The sequence below is a fragment of the Ailuropoda melanoleuca genome, chromosome 5 (assembly GCF_002007445.2).
Source record: "Ailuropoda melanoleuca isolate Jingjing chromosome 5, ASM200744v2, whole genome shotgun sequence".
Taxonomy (NCBI): Eukaryota; Metazoa; Chordata; class Mammalia; order Carnivora; family Ursidae; genus Ailuropoda; species Ailuropoda melanoleuca.
In genome coordinates this window covers 32,177,573-32,202,924 of record NC_048222.1, presented here as the reverse complement: position 1 = coordinate 32,202,924, position 25,352 = coordinate 32,177,573, and the positions used below count along the sequence as shown (strand labels likewise).

Genomic DNA, 25,352 nt, shown 5'->3' with positions numbered 1-25,352 from the left:
CATGCTGTCTTGCCCTCTAGTCAGTGCCACTGCCTGTAATTATGGCAGAAAAAATGCAGCCTGTGCACAGAGGGTGACTGGGGACTTGAAGTGGTCATGTGGAGGTCCCACGGGAGCACGGAGTTAATCCATCTTCAAGAGGCAAACAGGGCTGGTGAGGCCTGGCAGAGGAAGTGGGCAGCAAAAGCCTTGGTAATGACCGGACAGACTTATGGTGACAGTAGCCAGTAAATCAGGCAGGGCTCCTGGGAGAAGCAGTAGGGGCAGGGCCGACTGGAGCAGGGGCCAGGAGCAGCAAACACGTACCCCCACCCTCAACTCTGCTCCCAGCCCCCGGACCGGGAGGGTCAGGAGTGAGAGGCCGGAGCAAGGTAGAGCACATTAGGGCTTGGCGTGGAGACTACACCAATTAAGAAAGTGAAAACAAGGAAAGGAGCTGCCCCAAGAGCTAAGGCCATGAGACATCAAGGAAGGACCCTCAGGGCCCGGGTGAAGGAAGGAGCCAAGCAGAGGCAGGCTGTGGGAGGCCAGCACCAGAGCTGTGGAGCTGGTGGAGAAACCGCAGCCCTGAGCCGAGAGGGGGGGTGCCATTGGCACCTGCATGCCTCACCCCAAGTGCAGCACTCTCCCCCCTCCCAGTGTAGGCCCATAACAGAGGGGAGGCTGGCCAGGGGTCAGTGAAACCATCTCTCCCTCCCTCTCTTCCTCCAGTCTAGTGACACTAATTGGTCTGACACCTCTGTTATTTTAGTCACACAGACTGATTCTGGATTGTCACAGTGCCACCAGGGAGTGAGCTGTGAGATTTATGTGAAGGGGGGAAGGTGCCTCACTGTCCCGCTGGGCTGTAGGTTCATTCATTCTCCAGTCCCTGCTTCCAACAGGAGCTGCATAATTTCTTGGGCTCTTCCTGGGCCCCTCTCCAGAAGCAAGGAGCAGGGCCTGTGGGGCCCAGGAACTTACACAGGCTCTGAGTAAACCAATCTGCTTTTCTCCCTCTTCCTAAGCAGAGCTTCCCCCCTTCTCCAGCCCAAGCAGTTTCATCCAAGCCAATCCCAGACCACACAGCACCAAGGACAAACAGCCAATAGCCCCAGCACAGAGCCACACAGGCATTAAAAATATGTTTATCTTTAATGATCCAAGATTCTGCAAGACACACTGATATACCCAGAACTGGGTGGAAATACAGCTTTCTCAGCGGTGCTGCCGCCAACCTAGGGGGAGGGAGGGGCTGGATGCTGGCTGGAGACCCTCCCCCCAGGTACAGTTCTGACCTCACAGGAGTCTCAGTGCCCTATCTCCATGGAAACCAGCCTGGCACTGGGATGGGGCCCTAGGGAGCCCATAGGAGCATCTCTGAGAGGTATTTCCCATTAAAAACAACCACAGGTGCCCTCCCCCACCCAAAGCTACTGCCCAGCTTCCCCTCTTCCCCCTCTGCCACGACAGAGGAAATGGAGTGACCACAAAAGGACAAACAAAAGTGACTGTACTTCCTATTGGGCAAGAAAAACGAAGGGAGGGGTTCGCAAGGTGGCTGTGGCAAATGGGGGTGCCATGATTGCCAAAGGGCCAGGTGTGACCCAACCACAGAGATACCCCATGTTGCCAGGGGGCCACTACTCTGGGGCATAGAAAAAGGCAGGTCTGCAAGGCTGCTTCCTCCTCTAGAGCTGCCCAGGTTCAGATCAAAAGGGGATGGATGGGGCCCAGGAAGGCTCCACAACCCCAGGAGGCAGTCACACCCCCTGCCAAGACACTACCTGTGTCGAGACACAGCGTCAGGGATGTGTGGCCCACATGCCTCCCTTCCCGGCCTGCGGGCTGTCAGAGGTCCGGCTGAGAAGAACTCCAGGGAAGACCAGGTCAGGGGTCAGGGGAGGAGACAAAATCTTCTCCAACTTGGCATCAAAACAGAGCAAGTTCAAAGAAGCAAACCCTCGATTTGTAGAGCAGCTGCCCCTGGCCTACACCCACTTAGGGTTGGCCCAATAAAAAGCTGGGCAGAGCAGGAGCATGGCCGCCCTCAGGGCAGTGCATGGAACTCAGAAAAGTGAGTCTACAGGATACAAGAGAGAATGGCAGAGCCAAGGCCCTGCTGTTCTCTGGCAAGTCCTCCACCGGCCGCACGCTCCCTGCGCCTGGACCTCAAACCCACTGTGGGAGCAGCAGCCTCAGGCTGAGCCCTGGCAGGCAGGTCTCCGGGGAGGGAAGTTCAAGAGGTGTCCCAGAAGGAACGTGAGAGTCCTCTGAAGGCCCCTGACTGAGTTCTTCAGGGAGAATGGAGAGGAGACCACCCACCCCTTAATGACCAGGCTGCAGTGACTGTGCTCCCCAGTCCCTCTCCTTGAAGGGGAAAAAAAACCAGTCCTGTAAGCCCCAGGCAGAGCGCCCTGACTCAGAGAACGACAGGTCATTCGGCAGGGGTGGGCATTCCCACGCCCTCAGGCGCTGTGTGTCTGGATGAACGAGAGGACATCTTCCTTGGACAGCTTGTCTGGGTCCTGGGGCTTCTGGGAGTCATGCACACGGATGCCATCCCCCCACTCCCAGAAGAGCCTGCCATAGTAGCAGATGCTGGGGAGAAGGAAGAGAAAGGAGGTCAGAGGGCTGTACCCCGGTGGAGCAGGACCAAGAGATCACCACCCCAGCCCCGGCAACCGTGATTTAGAGGGTTGGTTCTTAAGGGTCGGGGGGGGAGGGGGAGCATCCTTTGACTCCGGGTAAGGGTCTTCTCTCTGGCAGCCAGAAGGGTACCCAGTAGGCCCCAGCTCCTCCTTCCTCACTTCCGGAACCAGCTTTTCCCAACAAAGAGCTGCTGCTGCTAATTGTGTCCATCTGGATTCCTACAGTGACTGATAGTCCTGGTTTGCCGCTTTAAGAAAACAGTATTAGTGTGGCAACAGAAACTAGTGTCCGTGGCTAACTACAGGCACATCAGGGCTGCTGGCTGCTGTCAAAACCTAGGACTAACAATCTGGCCAATGGACACTGGGTCCTAATGAGGGACGACTAGGACCTTGAGTCCCAAGGGGCATGGCTGCAGGCCCTCAGTAGGTTCCCACTATCAGGCCAGTACCGGAAAGTCACGCAAGCAGTGGCCACTCCAAGGGGGCAGATGCCCTGCCTGGGTGAGGCCCTGCCCACTGAGGACCCTCAACAATCACAGCAGATACTGGCATCATTCGCCTCTCACTGAGCCTCTACCCAGAAGAGGGCCACATCCCCACCCTTGGGAGGAGCCCGGCCCGCGCTCAGGAGGGCCCCTGCTTGGGCACCATCTTTCTTAGGACTTGGGGTGTGCCCCAAGGGGGCTGGCATCCTGGCAGGAGCACCTGAAGCTATGGAGGGGGAAGGCACGGAGGAGGGCCGCTTACTGAAATGGGGCAATGGAGTCTGCAGGGAGATCGAAGGTAGAGATCTTGGTCTTCTTGTTGTAGAAGAACTTCCTCTTGAAGCTTTTGCTGAATCCCATAGTCCACGGCTCTGACAGAAGGAAGAGGGAAAGGTCGTAAAGGACACACGTTATTCACAGGGGACAGGGCCAGACCAACATACGGGTGTGTCTTCCTACACTCCTGTTCTTCCAGTCCCGTCTTCCAAAAAGCAGGCAGAGAACAGCCTTGAGGATACAGCCTTGATCACCAGCCTGAAGAGGCTCAAGGAGGACACCTAAGATAATTACTTCTCAACCTGCCACCAGGGCGACAACTCTGGGACCGTGGCAAAGAAAGGGCTCTGTTAGCTAGAGGGCATTGAAGAGAAAGGGATGGTACTGAGGATGCAAATGGCCAAGCTTGACTTTCTGGATCTGCTGCTGCCCCCTTGAGAAGGCCCTTTTCCTGCCATGAGGACATGATCTGTGCACAGACCAACTACGCTCCTCTCTCGCCAGCCCCAAACCAGTCCCCGGGTGGGGGGAGGGGCGCGGGGGGGAATGCAGTCCCCACCCCTCCAAACTACACCTCCAAGAAATGCCAGCCTGGCCGCTGTGCACCTTAGCAGGCAGCTTTTGGCTCTGGCTCAGTCAGGGTCTGGGCCATCATCCCGGCCGTGGGAAAGAGGACAGGGAACAATCCCCCATCACCTACCGTTCACCGTCCTGACGATGTAGAGGCCAGTGGGCACAAAGTGCCGGTCATCCCGCCCTGTGTAGCTGAGCTTCGGAGTGCCGCTGGAGCCCTTGATGATCTTCATTTCTAACCTGATCTCCCCGAGATGAGTCAACAGGAAGTGTGAGTGCGTACATGAGCAAGCGAGCGAGCGAGCACGAACGCGCCCTCACATTAGTCTCTGGCTGATATCAAAACCTCACCACCCACAGGATTTATCTCAGCTCAACATAAGAAACTGAGGCAGAGACAGGAGCTGCTCCAGGCCACACAGCAAGGGAGTCTGTGCAGAGCTGGACGTAGGACTCGGGCTCTAAACTCTCAACTACACAGTGGAGGCAGAAGCATGACAGATGGCCCTGCTCTGTCGCTGCTGTTGCGGTCGGGGTTCAGGATGACACCAGTAAGGGTAAGATCCGAGACCAGAGGTGCCACTGGGCCTTCAGTCCACCACCAAAGGCATCTCAGTAGCCACTAAAGAGTTAACCCGAGACCATGGAGTCCTGGCCCAGCTCCTGTGGCTGGCCGTGGTGGGCACAAGCCCAGGATAAGACTCACAGACCGGAGCACCCCGCACACCACCAAGAATACGAGGAAGCAGCTCTGCCCCCCTCTACCCTCCAGGCTCAATCTCTGTCAGCACCAGGAGCTGGGATTTACAGCATTTCAAGCAGCTGGCTGCTCTGCCCCTCACAGGGACGACCGTAACTATTACGGCGTCAGTGAGCCCGTATTTCTGCCTGACACACACCCGCCCTGCTCCCCCCGAAAGGGTGCTGCATCAGCGCGCAGCCGGGGGGCTCGTGGCTGCAGCAGGGGGGTCAGAGGCAGCCCACGGGGCCAACTCACTGCCTCCCCCGCAACCCAGCTCTGCAAAAAACACTGCTGCACCCCCAACCCCAGCTCCTCTCAAATCCTGAGCTAAGACAGAGTCACTCACCTGACAAAGATCTTCTCCATCTCCTCCAGCCTGTACACCTCCTTCACCCTGTGTGTAGAGGGACAGAGAGGGGACAAAGGCTTCCTGGGGACTGAGGGGGCAGACATTCTTGTCTGGCAGCAGCTAGGAGGTAGGAGGCGGTGCCTGTCCTTGTCCCCTGCTTTGGGTCCCTGTACCCCCACCCCACCAGAATGAGGACCCCCAGGCTGGCTCACCGCTGTTCCCCACAGACATGCCCCTAGCTCAGAACTACCAAACACCACTCTGGGCCTGCCCCAGGGCAACTGGGGAGCACAACATGGTTATGGAAGAAGGATGAGAGGGCAAGGTCGGGCAGACAAAGCCGTCTCCGCCAGCATTCCCACCCTAAGTGATTTTCCCTGTCACCACGAGAAGCACCGAGGTCAACACTCATGCCCAGGTCTGTTGCCGTGGATTTTAGGGCTTCCTGTAGCAGAGTTACTTCCAAACGGTTCTAACAAGCCTTTTACCACAGGAGGCAGGACTCCTCCACCTCTGGGGGCCCTTGAATACATCTTTGGAACTGCTACCGGGTAATGTCCCCAGGGCCCCAGCAACCAGACCACCAGCAACACAGGGAGGGTCCCTGGAAGGTGGCCCTAAGGACCGGGCAGACAGATTTTGCATAAAGGGTAAACAGATACCTCACTCTCTAGTCACATGAAGCCCCAAAGGTAATAACCTCTGACCTGGGAGCAGCCTGGAAAGACTGTTCTCCATCTGTTGGCTCCCTGACTGTCCTCATCCTCCTCTCCTCCCTCGGGGGCCTGGAACTTTCACACTATCTAACATGACAACAAACTTTCTCTTTTTCATGTTCAAAAACTCCCATTCCCTTAGCACCCTTCTCTTACCTGAAAAAAATGAAAAGGCCAGGTGATATGCTAATGATATTCAAGCGTGCACATGCGATTCACAAGGTGTGTGAGCACGTGCATCTTAAATGGGGACACCTTAACCCCTAGGAACGAATCTCTCCTCTGCAGGTTGGCCCACTGGGACAGGCAGGTTGGGGAGAGACTCTGGGGCGAAGGATCTGTCCTGGCAACCCAAACAATTCACTCACCAAGGGTAGTCTTCTCTCTAAAGCCAACCTTGCCTGGTCCCCCCTACTGAGTTCTCCCATCCCCCACAGGATGGGGAAGCCGGAACTGGCCACAAAGCAGCAATGGGGGACCGGGGGTTTGGAAGAGAGAGAACATATGCTCACCTGATGGGATTCATGTCAGGCCGACTGGGCTTGGAAACAGCTTTCACAAATTTCTCAGCAAGCTGAATTCTACAGTTCAAACAGAGACTCTCAGAGGCAAGCAAAGGCGCCTCCACTAGCACCCCTGCCCCCAGGGCATTTCCACGCCAGCCGTGAGGGAACACGTCAAGTGTGCAGCACCACTGCTCCGAGAAGCAGCACTCCCGCCCCCAGGAAGCCCACCCCGCCCTCCTCCACTGCCTTCGTTATGCAGGCCTGTGCTCTCTGGATTCCCCCTTCGGCTCTGTCCCGGGAGGCAGTCCTGAAGTGTGCCTGGAGGTGTGCTCAGTCCCCTCCAGGCAACCTCAAGTATGGGCTTTGCGGTCTTTACCACCTGTGTCCACTCCCCCCTAACTACTGATACCACAGCACACCACACAGAAGAATCGCCTTAGCAGTGATGTCACAACACGGTGGTGTCAGATGTCCCTTTTTGTCCCCTTCCCCACGACGGATCAGGCATCCGTCCACAAACAAAAGGGATCCAGATGAACAGACTGAAATGGGACCACCCATGCTTAAGACATGTTCTTTAGAGACCCTTCCTCTCTCCATAAGGTTATCGTCTTGCTCAACCTTAACACAAACATCACTTCTGAACAGCTGTGGCAAAATCAAGTGTGCTGGAATCTACGGCCATCAAGGCCATGCCCTAGCAAACTCTGTGGTGCCGATATTAATTCCTCTCCTTGCCCCTGGAACCAGCCAATGGATGGGAAAGGGAAACTAAGGCTATCCTCAGGCAAGGAAGACCTCGGTGAGGGGCCAAGCCCCGGAGGCTGCTGCCAGAGCTGCCCTGGCCTACCCCGCCCTCCCTCCCTCCCCAGGGCCCAGCTCAAACCGCTGGTTAAAGTGCTGCTCTCGCACGTCGCTGCCATTCAGCACGAGGACATCGAGGATGTGGATGGCACTGATTTTCCGCTGGGCCTTCCCCTAGAAGGATAAGTACACTGCCCACCCTGCCAGGCACTGGCCGGGGCCCATTCTGCCCACCATGGCATGCTGGCCTCCATTCTACCTGTAGCCAGACAAGAGAAGGACTCCAGACACAGGATATTTCTCTTGCCCCCCTTCCCAGCTCATTCTCAGCACCACACTGGCCCAGACTTCTAAACGGGCAGAGATCTGAGGCTTTGGGTGATGAGCCCCCCGGAACCCAGGGAGAGGCGGCCGCCATGATGCTCCAGCCAGGGCCTAGCATCCCAATCCTGTCAACTGTTCCCACTGACCGTTCTGAAAGTCATCTGTATGGTTGTAATGGCCGAAGCTCAAGGGATCCCTGGTAAAAGCAAAATCAGCAGCTAAAAAATACCCAACAGGCCCACTAGGGCCCTCACTGCCCAGAGATGACCGAGATCCCCTCTTCCACACATGGGGACTGTGGTCCTTCCTACCTCAACATATCATGGTTTAGAGCAACTACTCAAGGAGGAGGAATCATCACAAAGCCTTCCCCCAGCCCTGGGCCCTGTCAAGCACCATACAATGTAACCCAGTTAACTCAGGGGGAGCTTAGCTATACAGCTTAGCTGGCAGGGCCAGAACACGTGAGCAGAACCACCTCTGACCTCCCCTTTCAGCTCATGGACGATCTCCACAGACAGCAGAGTATCCCGGGGTAGCTCTGTCTTCAGGTCCAGCTTGACCCAGCGGTCTGACTGGCGGCCATCCCATGTGTAAATCTGGGACTTCTATGGGCAGAGAGAAAGGGCCCCATCAGGCAGGCATGGAGATCGAGGGGTGAGAGGCTCAGTTCTCAAATGGGCTTTTTGTCGGCAGCTATAAGCTGATGGGGCTGGGAAATGTCAGAAGAAAATGTCTAGGAGAGATTAGCCAGTTATACTTCAGCAATAGGGATCTGGTGGTCCCAGTGAGAGGGAACAGGCCCAGGGCACCATTCAAAAGGCCTAAGGCCACGATGAGTAGCCATCAGGAAAGATCAAGCTTGCTGTCTATTTCTCTGAGGTGAGGTTGTAGAAGGAGCCGGGGCGGAGGGGGGGAACCGCAAGTAAAAAGAAAAAGATCAAGTGTGAGAGAACACAAGTAAGTGAGGGAGAGAGATAAAGTTACACAGACATACAAGGCAGAGTAGAAAGAAAGAGCAATGATGACTTTACCCAATTAAGATACAGAATTGCCAAGGCTTGGGGCGCCTGGGTGGCTCAGGCAGTTAAGCATCTGACTCTCAGTTTCGGCTCAGGTCATGATCTCAGGGCTGAGAGATCACTGGGCTCAGTCCTGGCCGTGAAGCCTGCTTAAGATTCTCTCTCCCCCTCTCCCACTCCCCCTTTCGCTCACACACACGCCCGCTTTCTCACAAAAAAAAAAAGAAAGAAAAAATTGTCAAGGCTTTCCCTTATCTTAGACTCTAAGGGCTCCAGAGCAAGACAGGATGAGGATGGATGGTGTTGCAAAGAAACGGCTGTGTGGATTCAAGCCACATTAGCCTGTTGACCATCCTGCTAGCCTAGGAAGCTTACCGTCACAAGAAAAGAAGCAGCGTTCCCTTTAGCAATGCACAGAGATGAGTCAACAAATGTGTGAATGAATGAAAAACGGAATGAATGAATGAATGGCACTTGGCTAACTCAGAGGAAGAAAGGAAGTGAAGCTTTAAGAAATACCCTCCCTGGGGTCAAAGCCCCAGCTCCTTGGTGCTAAGAGAACACGCACCAAGTGTGGCAGGCAGCTGTCCAGACTCCCACAGACTGAGACCAAGGTTCCACCACCCCAAAGGCTAGATGGGAAGCCAGCAGCAGACTTACCCCCAGGCCAATGAGGAACTTCTGCTCGCTGCCAGACACCATGCAGCGGTAGTCAAGCACTGGGCGGATCTTCTCCAGAGTTTTGGAGGTGAGCAGTGTGGGCTTATAGCTGAAGATGTCAATCTCAGTGCCCTGCAGCCCCGGGTCAGAGAAAACACGGCTGGGTTGGGGGAATGGACAGCGCTCAGTAAGGGTGCCTATATGGGGGTGGGGGCAGGCTGGGAGAGGCGAGGGACAGGAAGAACTGGCTCTCTGAAACATGCCCCCCTGCACCCCGGCTCTACCTAACCACACATTAACTGGGATCTAATTCCATCTGCTTGGAGTGTTCCTTTAGGACCTATTAGGACAGGCTGGGAAGGGAAAGAACACCGAGTCCCTGAGTACAGATCAATTTACCAGAGCCATAAGGAAATGTCACCAGAATATAAAAGCCACCCCACCCCTTCAATAAAACTGAAGGCGAGGACTCATCAGTAGTTGGTTTGAGAGCAGTTAAGTGGCCTCTCCACCCCACTTAGAAAAAATGTACACATGCTACTCTTTCGAGGTCATCTTAACCACATTCTCCAGTCCTTGACCCCACAAAACCAGCACAATGGCCCACTATCTAGGCCAGATTTAAATGAAGCCCAGAGAAAAGCTGGAAATCAGGTGCTAGGAAGAAAAACCGGGCAGAAGAAGTCCAAGGACCAGCTCCCCAGAAACAGAACAGGGAGTCTAGGGTTAGGCCAGCCCCACTGTGGAGCTCCCCTGACGGCCCCTCTTGGCCTCTGCCCAGCTCCCCTGCCTGAGATCATCCCACACTTCATTGTCTTCCCTGCAGGCAAATCTCATGCGACTCTGAACTCGCCAGGGAGTGACAGCCAACCCCACCCTTTGGGCGAGTGGGAATGCTGAGCACATCACATCTCAGGACAAGAGGCTTCAGGCAACCCGATGGGCTCTTGGGGAATTCAACACCCTATACCAAAGGTTCCCACCTGTGGTGGCCTCAGCCTAGCCCGTCAGAGCCCAGGAGGTGCCTGCACAAACCCTCTGGAGGCCAGACATCTGGGGGATCTCAGCGATACTTTCCACATCCAAAGTTAGGCCTCTCAACTTTTTATTTTCACCAGATACAAACTTACCTGGATTAGCTCAAAGAACTTAGATTTGGGGTCTGAGGAAGAAGGAGCAACTCGAGCCTGGTCTGGGATCTGAAAGGAGACAGCAACGAGCTTTGACTTTCAACTGCACTTTCCACAAAGGCTGTGTGTGAGCATATGCAGGCGAGGGGATAGGTCCAGACGGGGGAAGAGGCAATGGCACCTAACAAAGGGGGCTAGGAAGCAGGAGATGGAGGTGGGTAATCCAGCCACTGCCCCACTTCAGGCCCTGTGGTTGCACACCACAAAGGCCACTTCCCTCTCTCTGGGGCTCTCTGTGGGCAGTGTTGCAGTACCGGGCCCCAGCAGCAAAAGGAGGCCTGGTCACCCACCACCCTTGCCCTTTCTGACCCAACTGCAGGACCACACTGACAGTGGAAGGGCCACGAAGGTAACTCCTAAAAATGTTGAAACATCCGGTTCTGGAACGTCGGGAGGGGAGGCAGGCATTTTCAAACAAGGGGAGACCCTAAGGTGACAGGGTTGGTCAATCCATTCTTCTCTACAGCTTCCCTGCCCTGCAGCAACAATGGGCTGGGGAGATGCTCACCCCCCAAAGTCGAAGGCACTCTTTCCGGATCTCTGCCTGCCGAGGCTCACTCAGGGTCCTGAGAAAATGAAGCCAACAAGTGATGAAAAGCTCCAAAAGGCGTACCCCTCAGAACCCCAGAGAGAGGAAGCCCACAAGAATAAACGTGCACACACATGCCGAGGCCACACGGCCATCAGCTCAGGATGCTGACAACACTCACACGGCTCTGCCCCTGAAGCATGGGTGCTCAGATGTACACAGAATGGGATGACCTCCCATTCCCACCACAAAGGGAAGGGGGACTGCCTTCCTGACCACCCTGGATGCCAGAATTCCCCACACAGCCTTCTCTCAATTACCCGTCAGCACATTCTGGCTCCTCCTCTGCTGAGAGAGGCCACGTTAAATCCATCCCAGTGGATGTCACTCTGTCCCAGAAAGCTGACTCAGCTTATGCTCACCCCCTACCAGAGGGCTGGCTCTCCTTGACCAATCCTATCTCCCCTCTCTGGATCACTCTTCACTCCGTGTCCCCTCAACGTTATGTGTTCTATTCACACTACGCCACTCTACGCCCCCTGACGCAGTTACTGACTCTTCCTGTATCCTTCTGCTGGGTTACTCTTCTCTGCCCAAACACAACCACAAAGTCTGGGAGGGCAAGGTTCATGTCATATACTCCTCCGGCATTCTTCACAGACCACAGCAGAGTGTAAGATAAAAGAGTAGATGTTTTAAAACGTTTGTTGAAATGAAATAAACAAAGAGCTTAAATCTTTCCTTGAAATAGGTGAATTCTGGGGAGTGGGCAACACTTACGTGTCTTGAACAAAGGCATGGATTTTGGCCAGAGCTTTGATCTGCAGACTACAGTGGCTAGAGAGAGGGAGAGAGGAAAAAAAAATTTAATTTCAGAAGGATTACCAAAAAAGACAGCCAAAAGACATCAAAAAAGAGAAGTTCAGCCAGAGCAGTGCTATCTACATTTGGGGAAGAGGGGTGGAGGACCTGAAAGAGAACTCCCTTGACCACACCCCAAGGCACAGTTACATGGGGCCTGCTTACAATAAAGCAGAACTGAGTTAAACCCTTCAGACACTCAGCTCCCAAGTCCTGCTAAAAAGGAGGGTTCTGATCCCATCCTTAAAAATGTGAAAGCAGTAGTGAACTAAGTCTAAATAAAGCAACAACAAAATCCAGACCCAGTTCAACTGCAGACTAAACCCTATACTAACAGCTGCCCTTTCTACTTTAATCCCCAATGTTCTTTTACACACAATGTCTGGCATTAAATAAAAAAGTACGTGACATGAGATAAAGCAAGAAAATGTGACCAACTAGCAAGAGGGAAAACAATCCAGCAGCACAAGATCCGAATGCTAGAATTATCAGACAGGGCCCCTAAAATAACTGAAAAACATGTTAAAGGATCTCGCAGAAAAGATGTACAATGTGCATGCAAAATAGAGGATTTCAGCAGAGATGTAAAATCCACACTTCTAAAAAACAAAGATTCTAGAAACAAAATAAATATTGTAAATATTTAAAATTTAGAATTAGAATCTAATGATTCTAAAAATATAATATTAGAGATGAAGAATGATTTTGAGGGGCTTATCAGCAGACTGAAAACAGTAGAGAAAAGAATCAGTGAACATGGGGACTGAAACATAAAGAGAGAGAAAAATGAAAAAAACACACAAGCATTGAAGCTCTATAGGACAAAAGCAAACAGTTTAACATAAATAAGTAGTCTCAGAAGCAGAGAAAAGAACAGGACAAAAATACTGACAAGATAATGGTCAAGAATTTTCCCAAACTGATAAATGAAATCAATCCACAGATCCAATGTCAGACAACCCCAAGCAGAATCAATACAAAGAAAACCAGATATAAACACATCATAGTCAACATGCTGAAAACAAAGATAAAGGGAAAATCTCGAAAGCAGTGAGGAAAAAGGACACACAACATGCATAAAAACAGTAAGAAAAATGGCTGACTTCTCATCAGAAACAAGGAAGGCAGAGAACAATGGAACATTATTTTTCAAGTGCTGAAATAGAAACATAGCCAACCTCGAATTCTATATCCAGTGAATATTCTTCAAAGATGAAAGGGAAATAAATACACTTTCAAAAGACAAAAGCTGAAGGAATTACTCCAGCACACTTGCCCAACAAAAATAGGCTAAAAGAAATTCTTTGGGCCAGAGGGAAATGATTCCAAATAGAAACCTGGGTCTGTAGGAAGGAATGAAGAACACCAGAACGGGTAAATAGGTCAGTCAATATCAAGGACCTTTAAAAAAAGATTAAATTTACAAATACAGGCCCACCTCGTTTATTGCACTTCACACGACTGCACTTCACAGATAATGCATTTTTTACAAACTGCAGGTTTGTGGCAACCCTGTGTCGAGATCTACTGGTGCCATTTTCCCAACAGCATTTGCTCAATTCATGTCTCTGTGTCACATTTTGGTAATTCTCACAATATCTCAAACTTTATTATTATTATCATCATTATTATTATGTTTGTTATGGGATCTGTGATCAGTGAACTCTGGAGCCTGAAGATGGAACTGAATTGCTATAAAACTTTAACAGATGAGGCGCTGCTCCTTATGGATGAGCAAAGACAGTTTCTTGAGAGGGAATCTAGCCCCGGTGACGATGCTGTGAAGACTGCTGAGCCGACAACAAGGGGTTTAGGATATTTCATGAACGCAGTTCATAAAGCAGCGGCAGGGTGTGAGAGGACCGACTCCAATTCTGAAAGAAGCTCTGTTGGTAAAACGTTATCAAACAACACTGCATACCACAGAGAAACTGTTCATGAAAGCAAGAGTCATCCAGTGTGGCAAATGTCTTATTTTTAGAGATTGTTGTCTTATTTTAAGAAATTGCCCCAGCCACCCCACCTTTAGTAACCACCACCCTGATCAGTCAGCAGCTATCAGCACCGAGGCAGGACTCTGCACTAGCAAAAAGATTAAAACTTGCTGAAAGCGCAGACAACGATCAGCATTTTTTAGCAATAAAGTATTTTTAAGATTTGTACATTGTTTTTTGTACATAATGCTATTACACACTTAACAGACTACAGTATAGTGTAAACATAACTTTATATGCACTGAGAAACAAAAAAATTAATTTGTCCTGCTGTATTGCAATATTCATCTTATTGCGGCAGTCTAGAACCAAAGCCACAACATCTCCGAGATATGCCTATATGGGCATGTGTACCTTTAAATCTCTTTAAAAGACGACATGGACTTTATAGTTTAAAATTAAAATAACAGCAAGGTCAAGTAGGGTTTATATGAAACAAGAACACGCATATGCAAGTAAATGCATATTTACTATGGTAAGGTTCTTACACTGTTCATGAAGTAGAATACTTTTTGAAGGTAAAGCATGATAAAGATGCATACTGTAATCTCTGAAACAGCTAAAACAGAACACAAAAAGTATAAAAAAGAAAAAACCAAGAGATATAAAGGACTATTAAAAAATACCAAACTTTCCTCCCCAAAAAGGAAGGAACAGAGAAACAAAAAGAAGACAGGATAAACAGAAATCAAACCACCACGACAGAAGATTTAAACCCAAATATATCAATAATTACATTCCATGTAAACACTCTAATTAAAAGGCAGAGACTGTCACACTGGACAAGAAGGTAAGACCCAAGCATATGTTATTTACAAAGACAAAGACAGGTTGAAAATAAAAGGACATAAAAAGACAAACCAAACAAATACTAAGCAAAAGAAAGCTGATGTAGCTATATTAATACCAGACAAGGCAGAATTCAAGACGAAGAGTATTACTAGAGGTAAAGGAGGATATTTCATAATGACAAAAGGCCAATTCATTAAGAATAACAGAGAACACAGATTTAGAGACTAATATACCTCATGAACACAGACTCAATATTAGTAAATCAAATATAGTAATATGTAAGAGTGATACTCATAATCAAACCATATCCAAAAATGCAAGATTTGTTTACCATTTGAAAACCCCTCAATGTAACTCACTGTATTAATGGAATAAAGAAAATAACATAATAAATTCTATAGATACAAAAAAATTTTTGACAGAATCAAATATCCATTCATGATAAAAACTCTAAACAAACTCAAAATAGAATAAAACTCTGTCAACCTGATAAAGGACTCTTAAAAAACCTACCAACACCATACTTAATGATTAAACACTTTACACTTAAAATCAAGAATAAGGCGGGGCGCCTGGGTAGCACAGTCGTTAAGCGTCTGCCTTTGGCTCAGGGCGTGATCCCAGGGTTCTGGGATCGAGCCCAACATCGGGCTCCCTGCTCCGCTAGGAGCCTGCTTCTTCCTCTCCCACTCCCCCTGCTTGTGTTCCCTCTCTCACTGGCTGTCTCTCTCTGTCAAATAAATAAATAAAAAATCTTAAAAAAAAAAAAAAAAGAAAGAAAGAATAAGGCAAGGCTGCCTGCTTTTATCACTTCAATTCAACATCAAACTGGAGGAATTAGTCTGTGCAATAAGACAAGTTAAAAAAAAAAAAAAAACAGAGCTACCATACGATCCAACAATTCCACTTGTGGGCATTTATCCAAAAGAACTGAAATCAGGATCTTGAAAAGATATCAGCAGCCCCATGTTCACTGCAGCACTATGCACAATAGCCAAGATGTAGAAACAACCTAAATGTCCACTGACAGATGGATAAAGAAAATGTGGTAATGTATATACGATGGATTATTTTTAAAAATTTTTTATCTTAAGTAAACTCCACGCCACATGTAGGGCTCAAACTCAAAACTCCGAGATCAAGAGTCACATACTCTACTGACTGAGCCAACAAGGCACTCCTTTACATACGATGGAGTATTATCCCAGCTTTAAAAAAAAAAGAAATTAAGAAACATGAGACAACATGAATGAACCTTGGGGACATCATGCTAAGTGAAATAAACTAGTCACAGAAAGACAAATATTGCATGATTCCAATTATATAAGGTATCTGAAATAGTCAAATTCATAGAACCAATAAGTAAACATTCTCACAGGACACACAGTCAGTATACAAAAATCAATTGTATTTCCACTTACTAGCAATGAACTAGAAAATGAAATTTTAAACATACTACTTAAAATACATCCAAATGCACAAAATTCTTAAGGATAAATTTAGCAAAAGATGTGTAGGACCTCTATACTGAAAACTATAAAACTCTGCTGAGAGACATTAAAGAAACTAAATAAATTGGCCTTCTTTTTTTTTTTTTTTTTACTTATGGATGGGAAGATTCAATTTTGTTAAGATGTCAATTCTCGCCAAATTGATTCATAAATTCAATGTAATCTCCATCAAAACTCCAGCAGGCTTTTTGTAGGGATTGACAAACTGATTCTGAAATTACATAGAACTGCAAAAAAAAAAAAAAAAACTAGACTAGCTAACAGTCTTGAAAGAGAAGATCAATGCTGGAGAACATACACTACCGACCTCAAGGTAACTTGTTTCAAGGTACAGTCATCAAGAGAATATGGCAAAGGACAGACAAACAGATTGATAGAATAGAACAGAGTGTTCTAGATATAATCAATCACACACACATATAGTCAAATAATTTTCAACAAGAGTGACAAAGCAATTAAATGGAAAAAGGAAGGTATTTTTAACAAATGGTGCTAGAACGGGATAGCTATAAGGAAAAAAAAAGAACTTCAACCCCTACCATCACACCACATTCAAAAATTAATTTCAGGTGGACTATAGACCTAAATGAATGAAACTTCTAGATGAAAACAGGAGAATATTTTCATGACTTTAGTGTCGGCCAAGACTATTTAGGGAAAAAAAAAATCACCTGTAACAAAAAGAAAAAATTGATAAATTAATTTCCTCATCAAAATTTAAAAATTCTAGGCATCCAAACTGAAAGAAAAATTAGTAAAATTACCTCAGTTCACAGATAACATGAACTTTTATGCAAAAAACCCTAAGGATTCCACCAAAAACTATTAAAACTAATAAGCAAATCTGGCCAACTTGCAGGATACAAAAATCAACACACAAAAACCAGTCATTTCTATACACTAATAATGAACAATCTGAAAAGGATTAAGAAAACAACTCCATTTACAATAGTGTCAAAAAGAATAAAATACTTAGGAATGAATTATTATTATTTTTTAAAGATTTTATTTATTTGACAAAGACACAGCGAGAGAGGGAACACAAGCGGGGGAGTGGGAGAGGGAGAAGCAGGCTTCCTACTCAGCAGGGAGCCCAATGCGGGGCTCGATCCCAGGACCCTGGGATCATGACCTGAGCCGAAGGCAGACACTTAACAACTGAGCCACCCAGGCGCCCCACTTAGGAATAAATTAAAGAATTGTAAGACTTATACACTAAAAGCTACAAAACACTGCTGACAAAAATGGAAAAAGACATAAATGTATGGAAAGACATCCTGTCATCATGGATTGGAAGATCAATATTGTTAACATAACAATACTACTATCCAAAGCAATCTACAGATGCAATGCAATCCCTATCAAAATCCCAAAAGCAATTTTTGCAAAAACAGAAAAACCCATCCTAAAATTCATATGGAATTTCAAGGGCCCCCATAGCCAAAATAATCTTGTAAAAAAGAAAAACAAATTGAAGGACTCACACTTTCTCATTTCAAAACTTACTACAAAGCTAGAGTAATCAAAACTGTGGTACAGGCATATAGACCAATGGAACAGAATAGAGAGCCCAGAAACAAACCCTGCATATATGATAAAATGATTTTCAACAAGGGCACCAAGACCATTCCATGAGGAAAGAACGCATTTCAACAAGTGAGCTGGGGAAACTGAATATCTACATGCAAAAGAATGAAGTTGGACCCTTATCTTACATCTACAAAAATTAACTCAAAATGGATCAAAGACCTATATATAAAAGCTAAAACTATAGAACTCTTATAAGAAAACAGAGCAAAAACCTTCATGATGTTAGATTCAATAATGACTTCCTAAATATTACATCAAAAGCATAAGCAATAAAAGAAAAACTAAATTGAACTACCATCAAATTAAAAACTGTACACTGAAGGACATAATCAATACAGGGGGGAAAAAAGCAAAGAATGAGAGAAAATATTTCAAATCATATATCTGATGAGGGATTAATATCCAGAATACATAAAGAACTCCTACAATTCAAAAATGAAAAACAAACCAATTTAAAGATAGGCAAAGGACTAGAATAGGCATTCCTCCAACGAAGATACACAAATAGCCCAATATAAAAATATGTACAATATCATTAATCATTAGGGATACAAGTCAAAACTACAGTGAGTTATCATTTCATACCCACTGGGATGGCTATTATCCAAAAAACAAAAACAGAAACAAAAAAACAAAAAAGAGACTGAGAGAGAGACAATAACAGGTGCTGATGAGGATGTGGAGAAACTGGAACCCTGGAGCATTACTGGTGGGAATGTGAAATGGGGCAGGTGCTATAAAAAATAGTATGGCAGTTCTTCAGTAGCTGCACCACTTAAGCAGAACTACTTACATGATCCAACAATTTCACTTTTTGGTATTTACAGAAAAGAACTGAAAGCAGGGGTTCAGTTATTTGCACATCAATATTCAGAGCAGTATTATTCACAATAGCTACAATGTGGGGAAAATCCAAATGTCCAAGAACAGATGAATAAACAAACTGTGGCATATACATATGGAATATATTATTTAGCCCTGAAAGGACTGAAATTTTGACACATGCTACAACATGATGAATTGTGAAAACATGCTAAGTGAAATAAGCCAGACACAGAAGAACAAATATTGTATGGTTCCAATTATACGAGGTACTTAGAACAGGCATATTCATGGAGCTAGAAAGTATAATAGGGGTTTACCAGGGGCTTGGGGTGGGGGAAATGGGGAGTTATTGTTTAATGGCTACAGAGTTTCTCTTTTGGATGATTAAAACATTCTGGAAATATACAGTGATAATGGTTCCAGAACAATGTGAATGACTATATTTAATGCCACAGAATTATACATTTTATAAAGGGTCAAAACGGTAAACTTTATTTTATGTATATTTAAACACCATAAAAAAATGATTGCAAAATTTTAAACTTCTGCTTATCAAAAGATACCATTAAGAAAATGAATAGGTAAGTCACGCATTAGGACAAAATATTCACAACGTATATATTTGAAACCAGCCTTGTATTCAAAATAAATAGTTACTACAATTTAATAAAAAGACAAATCAATTTTTAAATGGTCTAAAGATTTGAAGAGACACATCATAAAAGAAATATACAAACAGCCAATAACCACATGAAAAGAGGTTCAACATCATTAGTCATCACAGAAATGCAAATCAAAACCACAAGAGATGCCACCTCAAAGAAAAGAAATAACATGTGCTAGTAAGGATGTGGAGAAAAAGGAATCCTTGTGCAGTGTTGGTAGCAATGTAAATTGGTGCACACGCTATGGGAAACAGGATAGAGTTTTCTCAAAAAATTAAAAATATAGAATTACTACCACAGTCCAGCAATTCTACATCTAGCCATTTATTCAAAGAAAACAAAAACACTAATTTGAAAAGCCATATGTGTCCCTAGTTCATCACACTGTCATTTACAATAGCCAAAATATGGAAGCAAGCTAAATGTCCATCCACAGATGAATGGATAAAGAAGATGAATACATACAATGGAATATTACTTGACCATGAAAAAAAGAATGAAATCTTACCATCTGTAATATGGATGGATCTAGAGGCTTTTATGCTACGTGAAATAGGTCAGACACAGAAAGACAAAAACCATATGACTTCACTTATATGTGGAATCGAAAAAACAAAACAAATGAACAAATAAAAACAAAACAGAAACAGACTTAACAGACATAGACAACAAACTGATGGCTGCCAGAGGGAAAGGAGTGGGGGGATGGACAAAACAGGGGATGGGGATTAAGAGGTACAATCTTCCAGTTAAATAAATAAGACACGGGAATATAATGTACAGCATAAGCAATATAGTTAATAATACTGTAACAACTCTGTATAGTGACATATGGTAACTAGACTTACTGTAGTGACCATTTCATATATGTATATAAACACTGAATCATTAAGTTGTACACCTGAAACTAATACAATATTCAATTTAAAAAATATATAAAAAAATAAAACCACAATGGTGGAACACTACACCCCCACCAGAATGGCTAAAATGAGAAAGACTAATAATACCAAATGTTGGCAAAGATACAACAATCAGAATTCTCGCACTCTGCTGCAGTGTGTATAAACTAGTACAAGCACTTTAGAAAGCTGCATGGCATTACTAAAAAGTTAAATACACATCTAACCTATGACCTAGAATTTCTGTTCTTGGATATTTATCTAAGAGAAATGAAAACATTTGTCCATCAAAAGCCCTGCACGAGAATGTTTTAGCAACTTTATTCATAACAGCCCCAAACTAGAAATATTTTAAGTGTCCATCAACAGAAGAAATTTGATGTGTCCATACAATGGACTATTACTCAGCAATAAAAAGGAACAAACACCACATGACAGATTCTCAAAAAACACTATGGTAAGGAGAAAAACACCAGACACACACAAATGTCTATGTATGATTCCATTTATACAAAGTTCTAGAACAGGCAAAACTAATCTAAGACAATAAAAATAAAGATTGGTTACTTCAGGATTGATGGACAGGGACACAAAGAAATTTCCTGAGGTTATAGTAATGTTTTTTTTTAATCTTAATAGAAATGTAGGATACATGGATATATGCATTTGTCAAAAATGACTGAAGTGTACACAAAGATTTCCATTTCAATTATGGAATTATACATCAATCTGTTTAAGAAAAGAGAGAAAACAAATTTGATATAGGATTGCTAAAACACTGCACTTTTGGGAGCACTGAGAAGTCCAGTTCTTTATCTTTTCCTTTTTTTTTTTTTTTTAAGATTATTTATTTATTTATTTGAGAGAGAATGGGCCAGAGAGAGAACACGAGCAGGGTGGAAGGGAAGAGGGAGAAAGAGAAGCAGACTCCCCACTGAGCAGGGAGCCCGATGTGGGGCTTGATCCCAGGACCTGAGCCAAAGGCAGACACATAACTGACTGAGCCACCCAGGCGCCCCTGAGAAGTCCAGTTCTGCCACAGTTGAGCAAAAAGAAGTCCAGAAATGTTACAAAGCCCTGGTTTTGTTGACTCTAGACTGGTTCGGGCCTGCTTCCTCACGTGTAACACACTGAAGTTCAGTATCTGCTCTACCTTGGTACCTTCCATTACCATCACGATGAAAGCTTATGTGGCAGTACTGTGGAAAGTTAAAATACTGTAGGATGATGGATAAATGGGTAGACTTCCTCTTCTTCTGTGACTCTCCACGGCCACCTGTACCTTCAAAATTCTCTGGGAGCCAGGACTGTATCCTTAGAAATGACCTTTCCAACACCTGTTTTGCCTCGTGAGAAAGCACTTCTACTGATTCACTGCTACTATACAACTCTGCAACGTACCTCAAAACACTTTTCTCTAGGGGCACCTGGGTGGCTCAGTTGGTTAAGTGTCTGCCTTCGGCTCAGGTCCTGGAATCGAGCCCTGCGTCGGGCTCCCTGCTCAGCGAGGTCTGCTTCTCTCTCTGCCTGCGGCTCCCTGTCCTTCTGCCCTCAATCTCTTTCTTTCTCTGACAAATAAATAAATAAAATCTTAAAAAAAAAAAAAAAAACTTTTCTCTAAGGCTTGCCCACTTAGAAAACTAAGCCAACTCTCACTACTTGAAATTATTACCAGTAACAAGAAGTGGGGGTGGGGAATCAAAAAAAGGTTTAAAAAAAAAAACAAAACCCATCACTCAGATCACCCATCTGGGGAATTCATCAACTGGCAAAAAAGCTTTAATACCAGAAACTTCCAAAGCATGCTGCATACTTGCTTCCTAGCCATCTCCGGTCTTCAAACAGGGAGCTTCACAAGGCAACAACCATGACAGTCTTTCACGAACAGAAGCAATTAAAGAGCAGTTAGTCCTGCCTCCAGGGACACAGGACAAGACTGCTCTCTATCAGGTTTTACCATCATCTTCAGACTCTCATGGGCAGGGGCTGTACCAAACAGGTTCCCACTGGCCACCCTTGGGACAGGGCATGGGAGTAGGACAAGGGTCCCTGAAGTCTAAGGAGCCCTGGAACAAGCAGACCAATTCTAGTTACCAATTTTTTAGGACTGACCAAGTGATACTAAGAGCCAGTCATTCAGTCCTTTGTTCTCTGGTCTTCCTTGATATCCCAGTGGCGTCGGCAAAAAACACCCAGTTTGCTTACCTCTCGTTGGACCGTATCATGTAGTCCGTAAATTCATGGTCTCCCTTGATCACCTCCAAGGGGACCACAAGGCTGACATCAGAATCGGTGTTGTGCAGCTGGTTGAGTTTGATATTGACTGCGAAGAGGTAATCCCGCACATCATCTATGCCCACTTTCAGGCCCTTGCACACCACATACCTGGCAGAAAACACCCTGTCAGTCCACTGAGCAAGGGCTTCTCCCCCACATTCCTCCTCCCCAAACTCCTTGCTGAGTCATAAAGCTAAACAGTCTTAAGTCCATGCACAAAGAACAGCACAGACTTTGCTGGGAAAGTTCAATTCAATTCTTTCCTTTTTGTTGGGCTGTGTTTCTACCCTCTGTAGCAGTGGTTCCCAACTGCCCTGTGCCAGGCTGGCTGCATCACCATCACTAGGGAGTCTGTTAATTACAGACTTAATTAATCAGACTCTCCAGGAATGGGGCCCAGAAATTTGCGTTTTTAACAAGCCACCTAGCAATTCAGACTGGCCACATCTTCTCTCACATCATGTAGGAGCACTGTGTACTGTGTCCCAACTAGAATGTCAACAGTGCCTCTGATTGGTGGCCCCCTTGCCCTTGTCCAGCCCATGTCCCTCCAGGTGCCCCTTCTTCTGGTCACCTTCTCCTTCCTGGACCGAGCCAAGGATCCCCCACCTAAGTGTGAGGAATAAGGCCTGTGGAGAAGGTGGGAGAGGCTGAAGTGGCACACCACAGAACCATGAGGATCCAAACCCTGACTCCCACTGGCTCTAATGACCTCCTTAAGATCAGGGTTTAAATGCAGCTCGAGTAGTTATGCCAGAGAGGTGCATCAGGATTTGCTGTTCTACCATGCAGTCAACCAGTCTGATCACAATGCAGGGGGGCCTCACCTCTCGGAGTTGGCAGGACGGCTGGTGATCGGCTTAAAGAGACACACTCGCTCGAAGCAGCAGTACAGCAGGTAGATGAGCCCGGCACTGAATGGTGTGAACAGGTCAAAGGTTTTACAGATGAAGTGGCCTCCTAGATGAGAGCAGAAACACCAACACCAGTCAGTGGGTTCTATCCCAGGGGGCGGTAAGGTAATCTCAGGGAGTAAACGTGACAAAGCCAGGGACCCACCACTTGGGCCCATTAGAAGAGGCAATTTAAGGGGAAGACTCAGCTTTAGAGGGGACTTCGGGGATTCTAGAGTACTCACTTCCCTAAATTCCTCATTTAGCCACCTGTCACCTGGTATAAGCAGTTTGTCTGTGTTACTCCCAAGCCCTGGACACGCTCTCGTCCAACAGGGCCCCTAACAGGTCCCGGGCTGGGGAGTCAGCTGAGGAAGCGTCACCTGTTCGGACAACAGACAGCGCCATGAGGAACTGACAGAGCAGCAGCTGCTTGCTGAGGATCTCTTGCAGGTTCTCCTGCCCCTCCACTGAGAAACCCTGAAATGAGAGTAAGAATCGGAAGAGGAAAGAGACATGGTGAGGACTTCATTCATCCCCACCCCATCGTCACTGAGACATCTTCAACTGTTTTCACTGACTTCCACGTCTGACTGACAGAGACACAGCTCAGCATTTAAATTATTTCTGTGTGGTCGTATGGCACTGCATGGCTGAGGCTAGCACTAGGAGCCAGGCCTGGCTACTAGAACAGGCCCTCTTCTGCTCCAGCACTCCCAGGGGATAGAACCCAGTCTACTTTACCAAGGAGATGGTCCAAAAAAACTGTAAAACCTGTGTGGGAATCCAGGGGAAGAGTAAGGGAGGACAAAGGCAAAAATACTGGCTGGTCACAGGCCACCTACAAGATAGGACACACAATGCCCTGGTCAGTCCAAGAGCCAGGGAGCAGTGTGACTACTCTGCTTGGGCTTACTCAGCCACTGTGCTGATCACTGAACAGGCCCCAGTATGGTGATGGGGGAAAAGTTAGCACAACTCTGACACTCACAGTAATCTCTCTTTCTCTGATGACCAAAACCCCCTTCCTGTCTCAAGACCATGGAGTCTCTTCCTCCAGCTGGCAGGGTCTCTGGCCAGGGTGTTTGTTCAAAGCATGTGCCTTGCCATTCCTGGAGTGGTCTCCCTCCCTGTGAAACACCAGCAGGGAACAGAGAGCCAAGCTCACACAGAAGTAAAGGGGGGCCAGCAGCTGGAGGAGGGAGGAGAGGAGAGTTGTTGTTTACTGGCTATAGAATTTCAATTTCACAAAAAGAAAAAAGCATGGCTGAGATGGCACACTGTATGTGTTTTTTATCACAATAATTTTTTTAAAAAGTAAAGGAGGCTGACTTCTGTCCAGCTGGCTCCAGCCCAACCAGGTCTCCCTCACTCAGTTCTAAACAACTCAGAATCAAAAATTGTTTAGTAATGTCCTCAGGTTTTATAGATGTTTCTCAAAATGCATGTGTATTTGTAGGGTCAATCAAAAAAAAAAAAAAAAAAAAGCCCAAGTCACCAGTCTATGTTGCCTAAGCAGAAAGAGAACCTTTGCATTCGCACTCTGGCTGCTACATGGTGCCAACCGCCTCCCGAGCACCATCAGGCCATCTGCCCAGCGGGAGCAACCCTTCCCCCTTTATCTCCCAAGCCTGTCTGTCATTCCCTGCTGTGCACAGTGCTTTGGTAAGCCAGGGCATCCTCAGATCCCATGCTGCACCCCGCGCACTCCTTCAGCTTTCTACGCGGTTACTGCTTGAGAGGCCACCCAAGGCGCTCCGAGGCTCTTCTTAACTCTAGACATGTGACCCTGCAGCAGTTGCCACATTCTCTGTCCTTCCTCTTAGAGTAAGTGGTGGCTCCCTCCAGGAAAGCCTACTTGCAGCATCAGCTTTCTAGGTGAGAAAGCTACAGTGGGATCCCCTCGGTCCTCAAGCGGCTGCCCAAAGAACAAGACTCCCTGAATGTTCACTTCAGCCCAAACACTGACAGAGCCTCCTGTGGGTTCCCCGAGCTGCTCCCTTTGGTTATATGGTCATCTGTCAGCCATCCAGAGGCTTAGGGGTGTAAGGACAGCCTCTACCAGGAGCCACACCCAGGTGACAAATGATGGAAATGTTCTTCCCAGTTTTGCCTCGTCCATCTTGGTCAGGATTTTCCCCTATCATCTCTCACAGCCAACCAAGCCCCTCTGAGGAACTGAACTAAGAAGCCACTTGCTCCAAGCAAAGATGTCCACAACATTACAACACTG

At 46.7% G+C, this 25,352-nt stretch overlaps 1 protein-coding gene across 4 annotated transcripts in view; it reads right to left on the bottom strand.

Moving 5' to 3' along the window:
• Positions 1-25,352, bottom strand: part of CMTR1 (cap methyltransferase 1) — a 52,455-nt gene that overhangs the window by 3,063 nt on the left and 24,040 nt on the right. For 3 of the 4 annotated variants that reach the window (XR_002143865.2, XR_002143866.2, XR_859076.3), the window contains exons 11-23: positions 23,503-23,599; positions 23,054-23,186; positions 22,155-22,334; positions 11,590-11,646; positions 10,789-10,846; positions 10,221-10,289; positions 9,091-9,222; positions 7,894-8,016; positions 7,167-7,258; positions 6,287-6,355; positions 5,056-5,103; positions 4,095-4,207; positions 3,381-3,489 (exon numbers count right to left, since the gene is read on the bottom strand). Coding sequence is in view for 1 of the 4 variants with exons in the window: in XM_002925082.4 (XP_002925128.1) it covers positions 2,448-2,580; positions 3,381-3,489; positions 4,095-4,207; positions 5,056-5,103; positions 6,287-6,355; positions 7,167-7,258; positions 7,894-8,016; positions 9,091-9,222; positions 10,221-10,289; positions 10,789-10,846; positions 11,590-11,646; positions 22,155-22,334; positions 23,054-23,186; positions 23,503-23,599 (1,413 nt within the window). In the remaining 3 variants the exon portion in view is untranslated. Of the gene's footprint in view, positions 1-1,115; positions 2,581-3,380; positions 3,490-4,094; positions 4,208-5,055; positions 5,104-6,286; positions 6,356-7,166; positions 7,259-7,893; positions 8,017-9,090; positions 9,223-10,220; positions 10,290-10,788; positions 10,847-11,589; positions 11,647-22,154; positions 22,335-23,053; positions 23,187-23,502; positions 23,600-25,352 lie in introns of those variants that run through there. The other variant, XM_002925082.4, reaches the window with a different exon arrangement.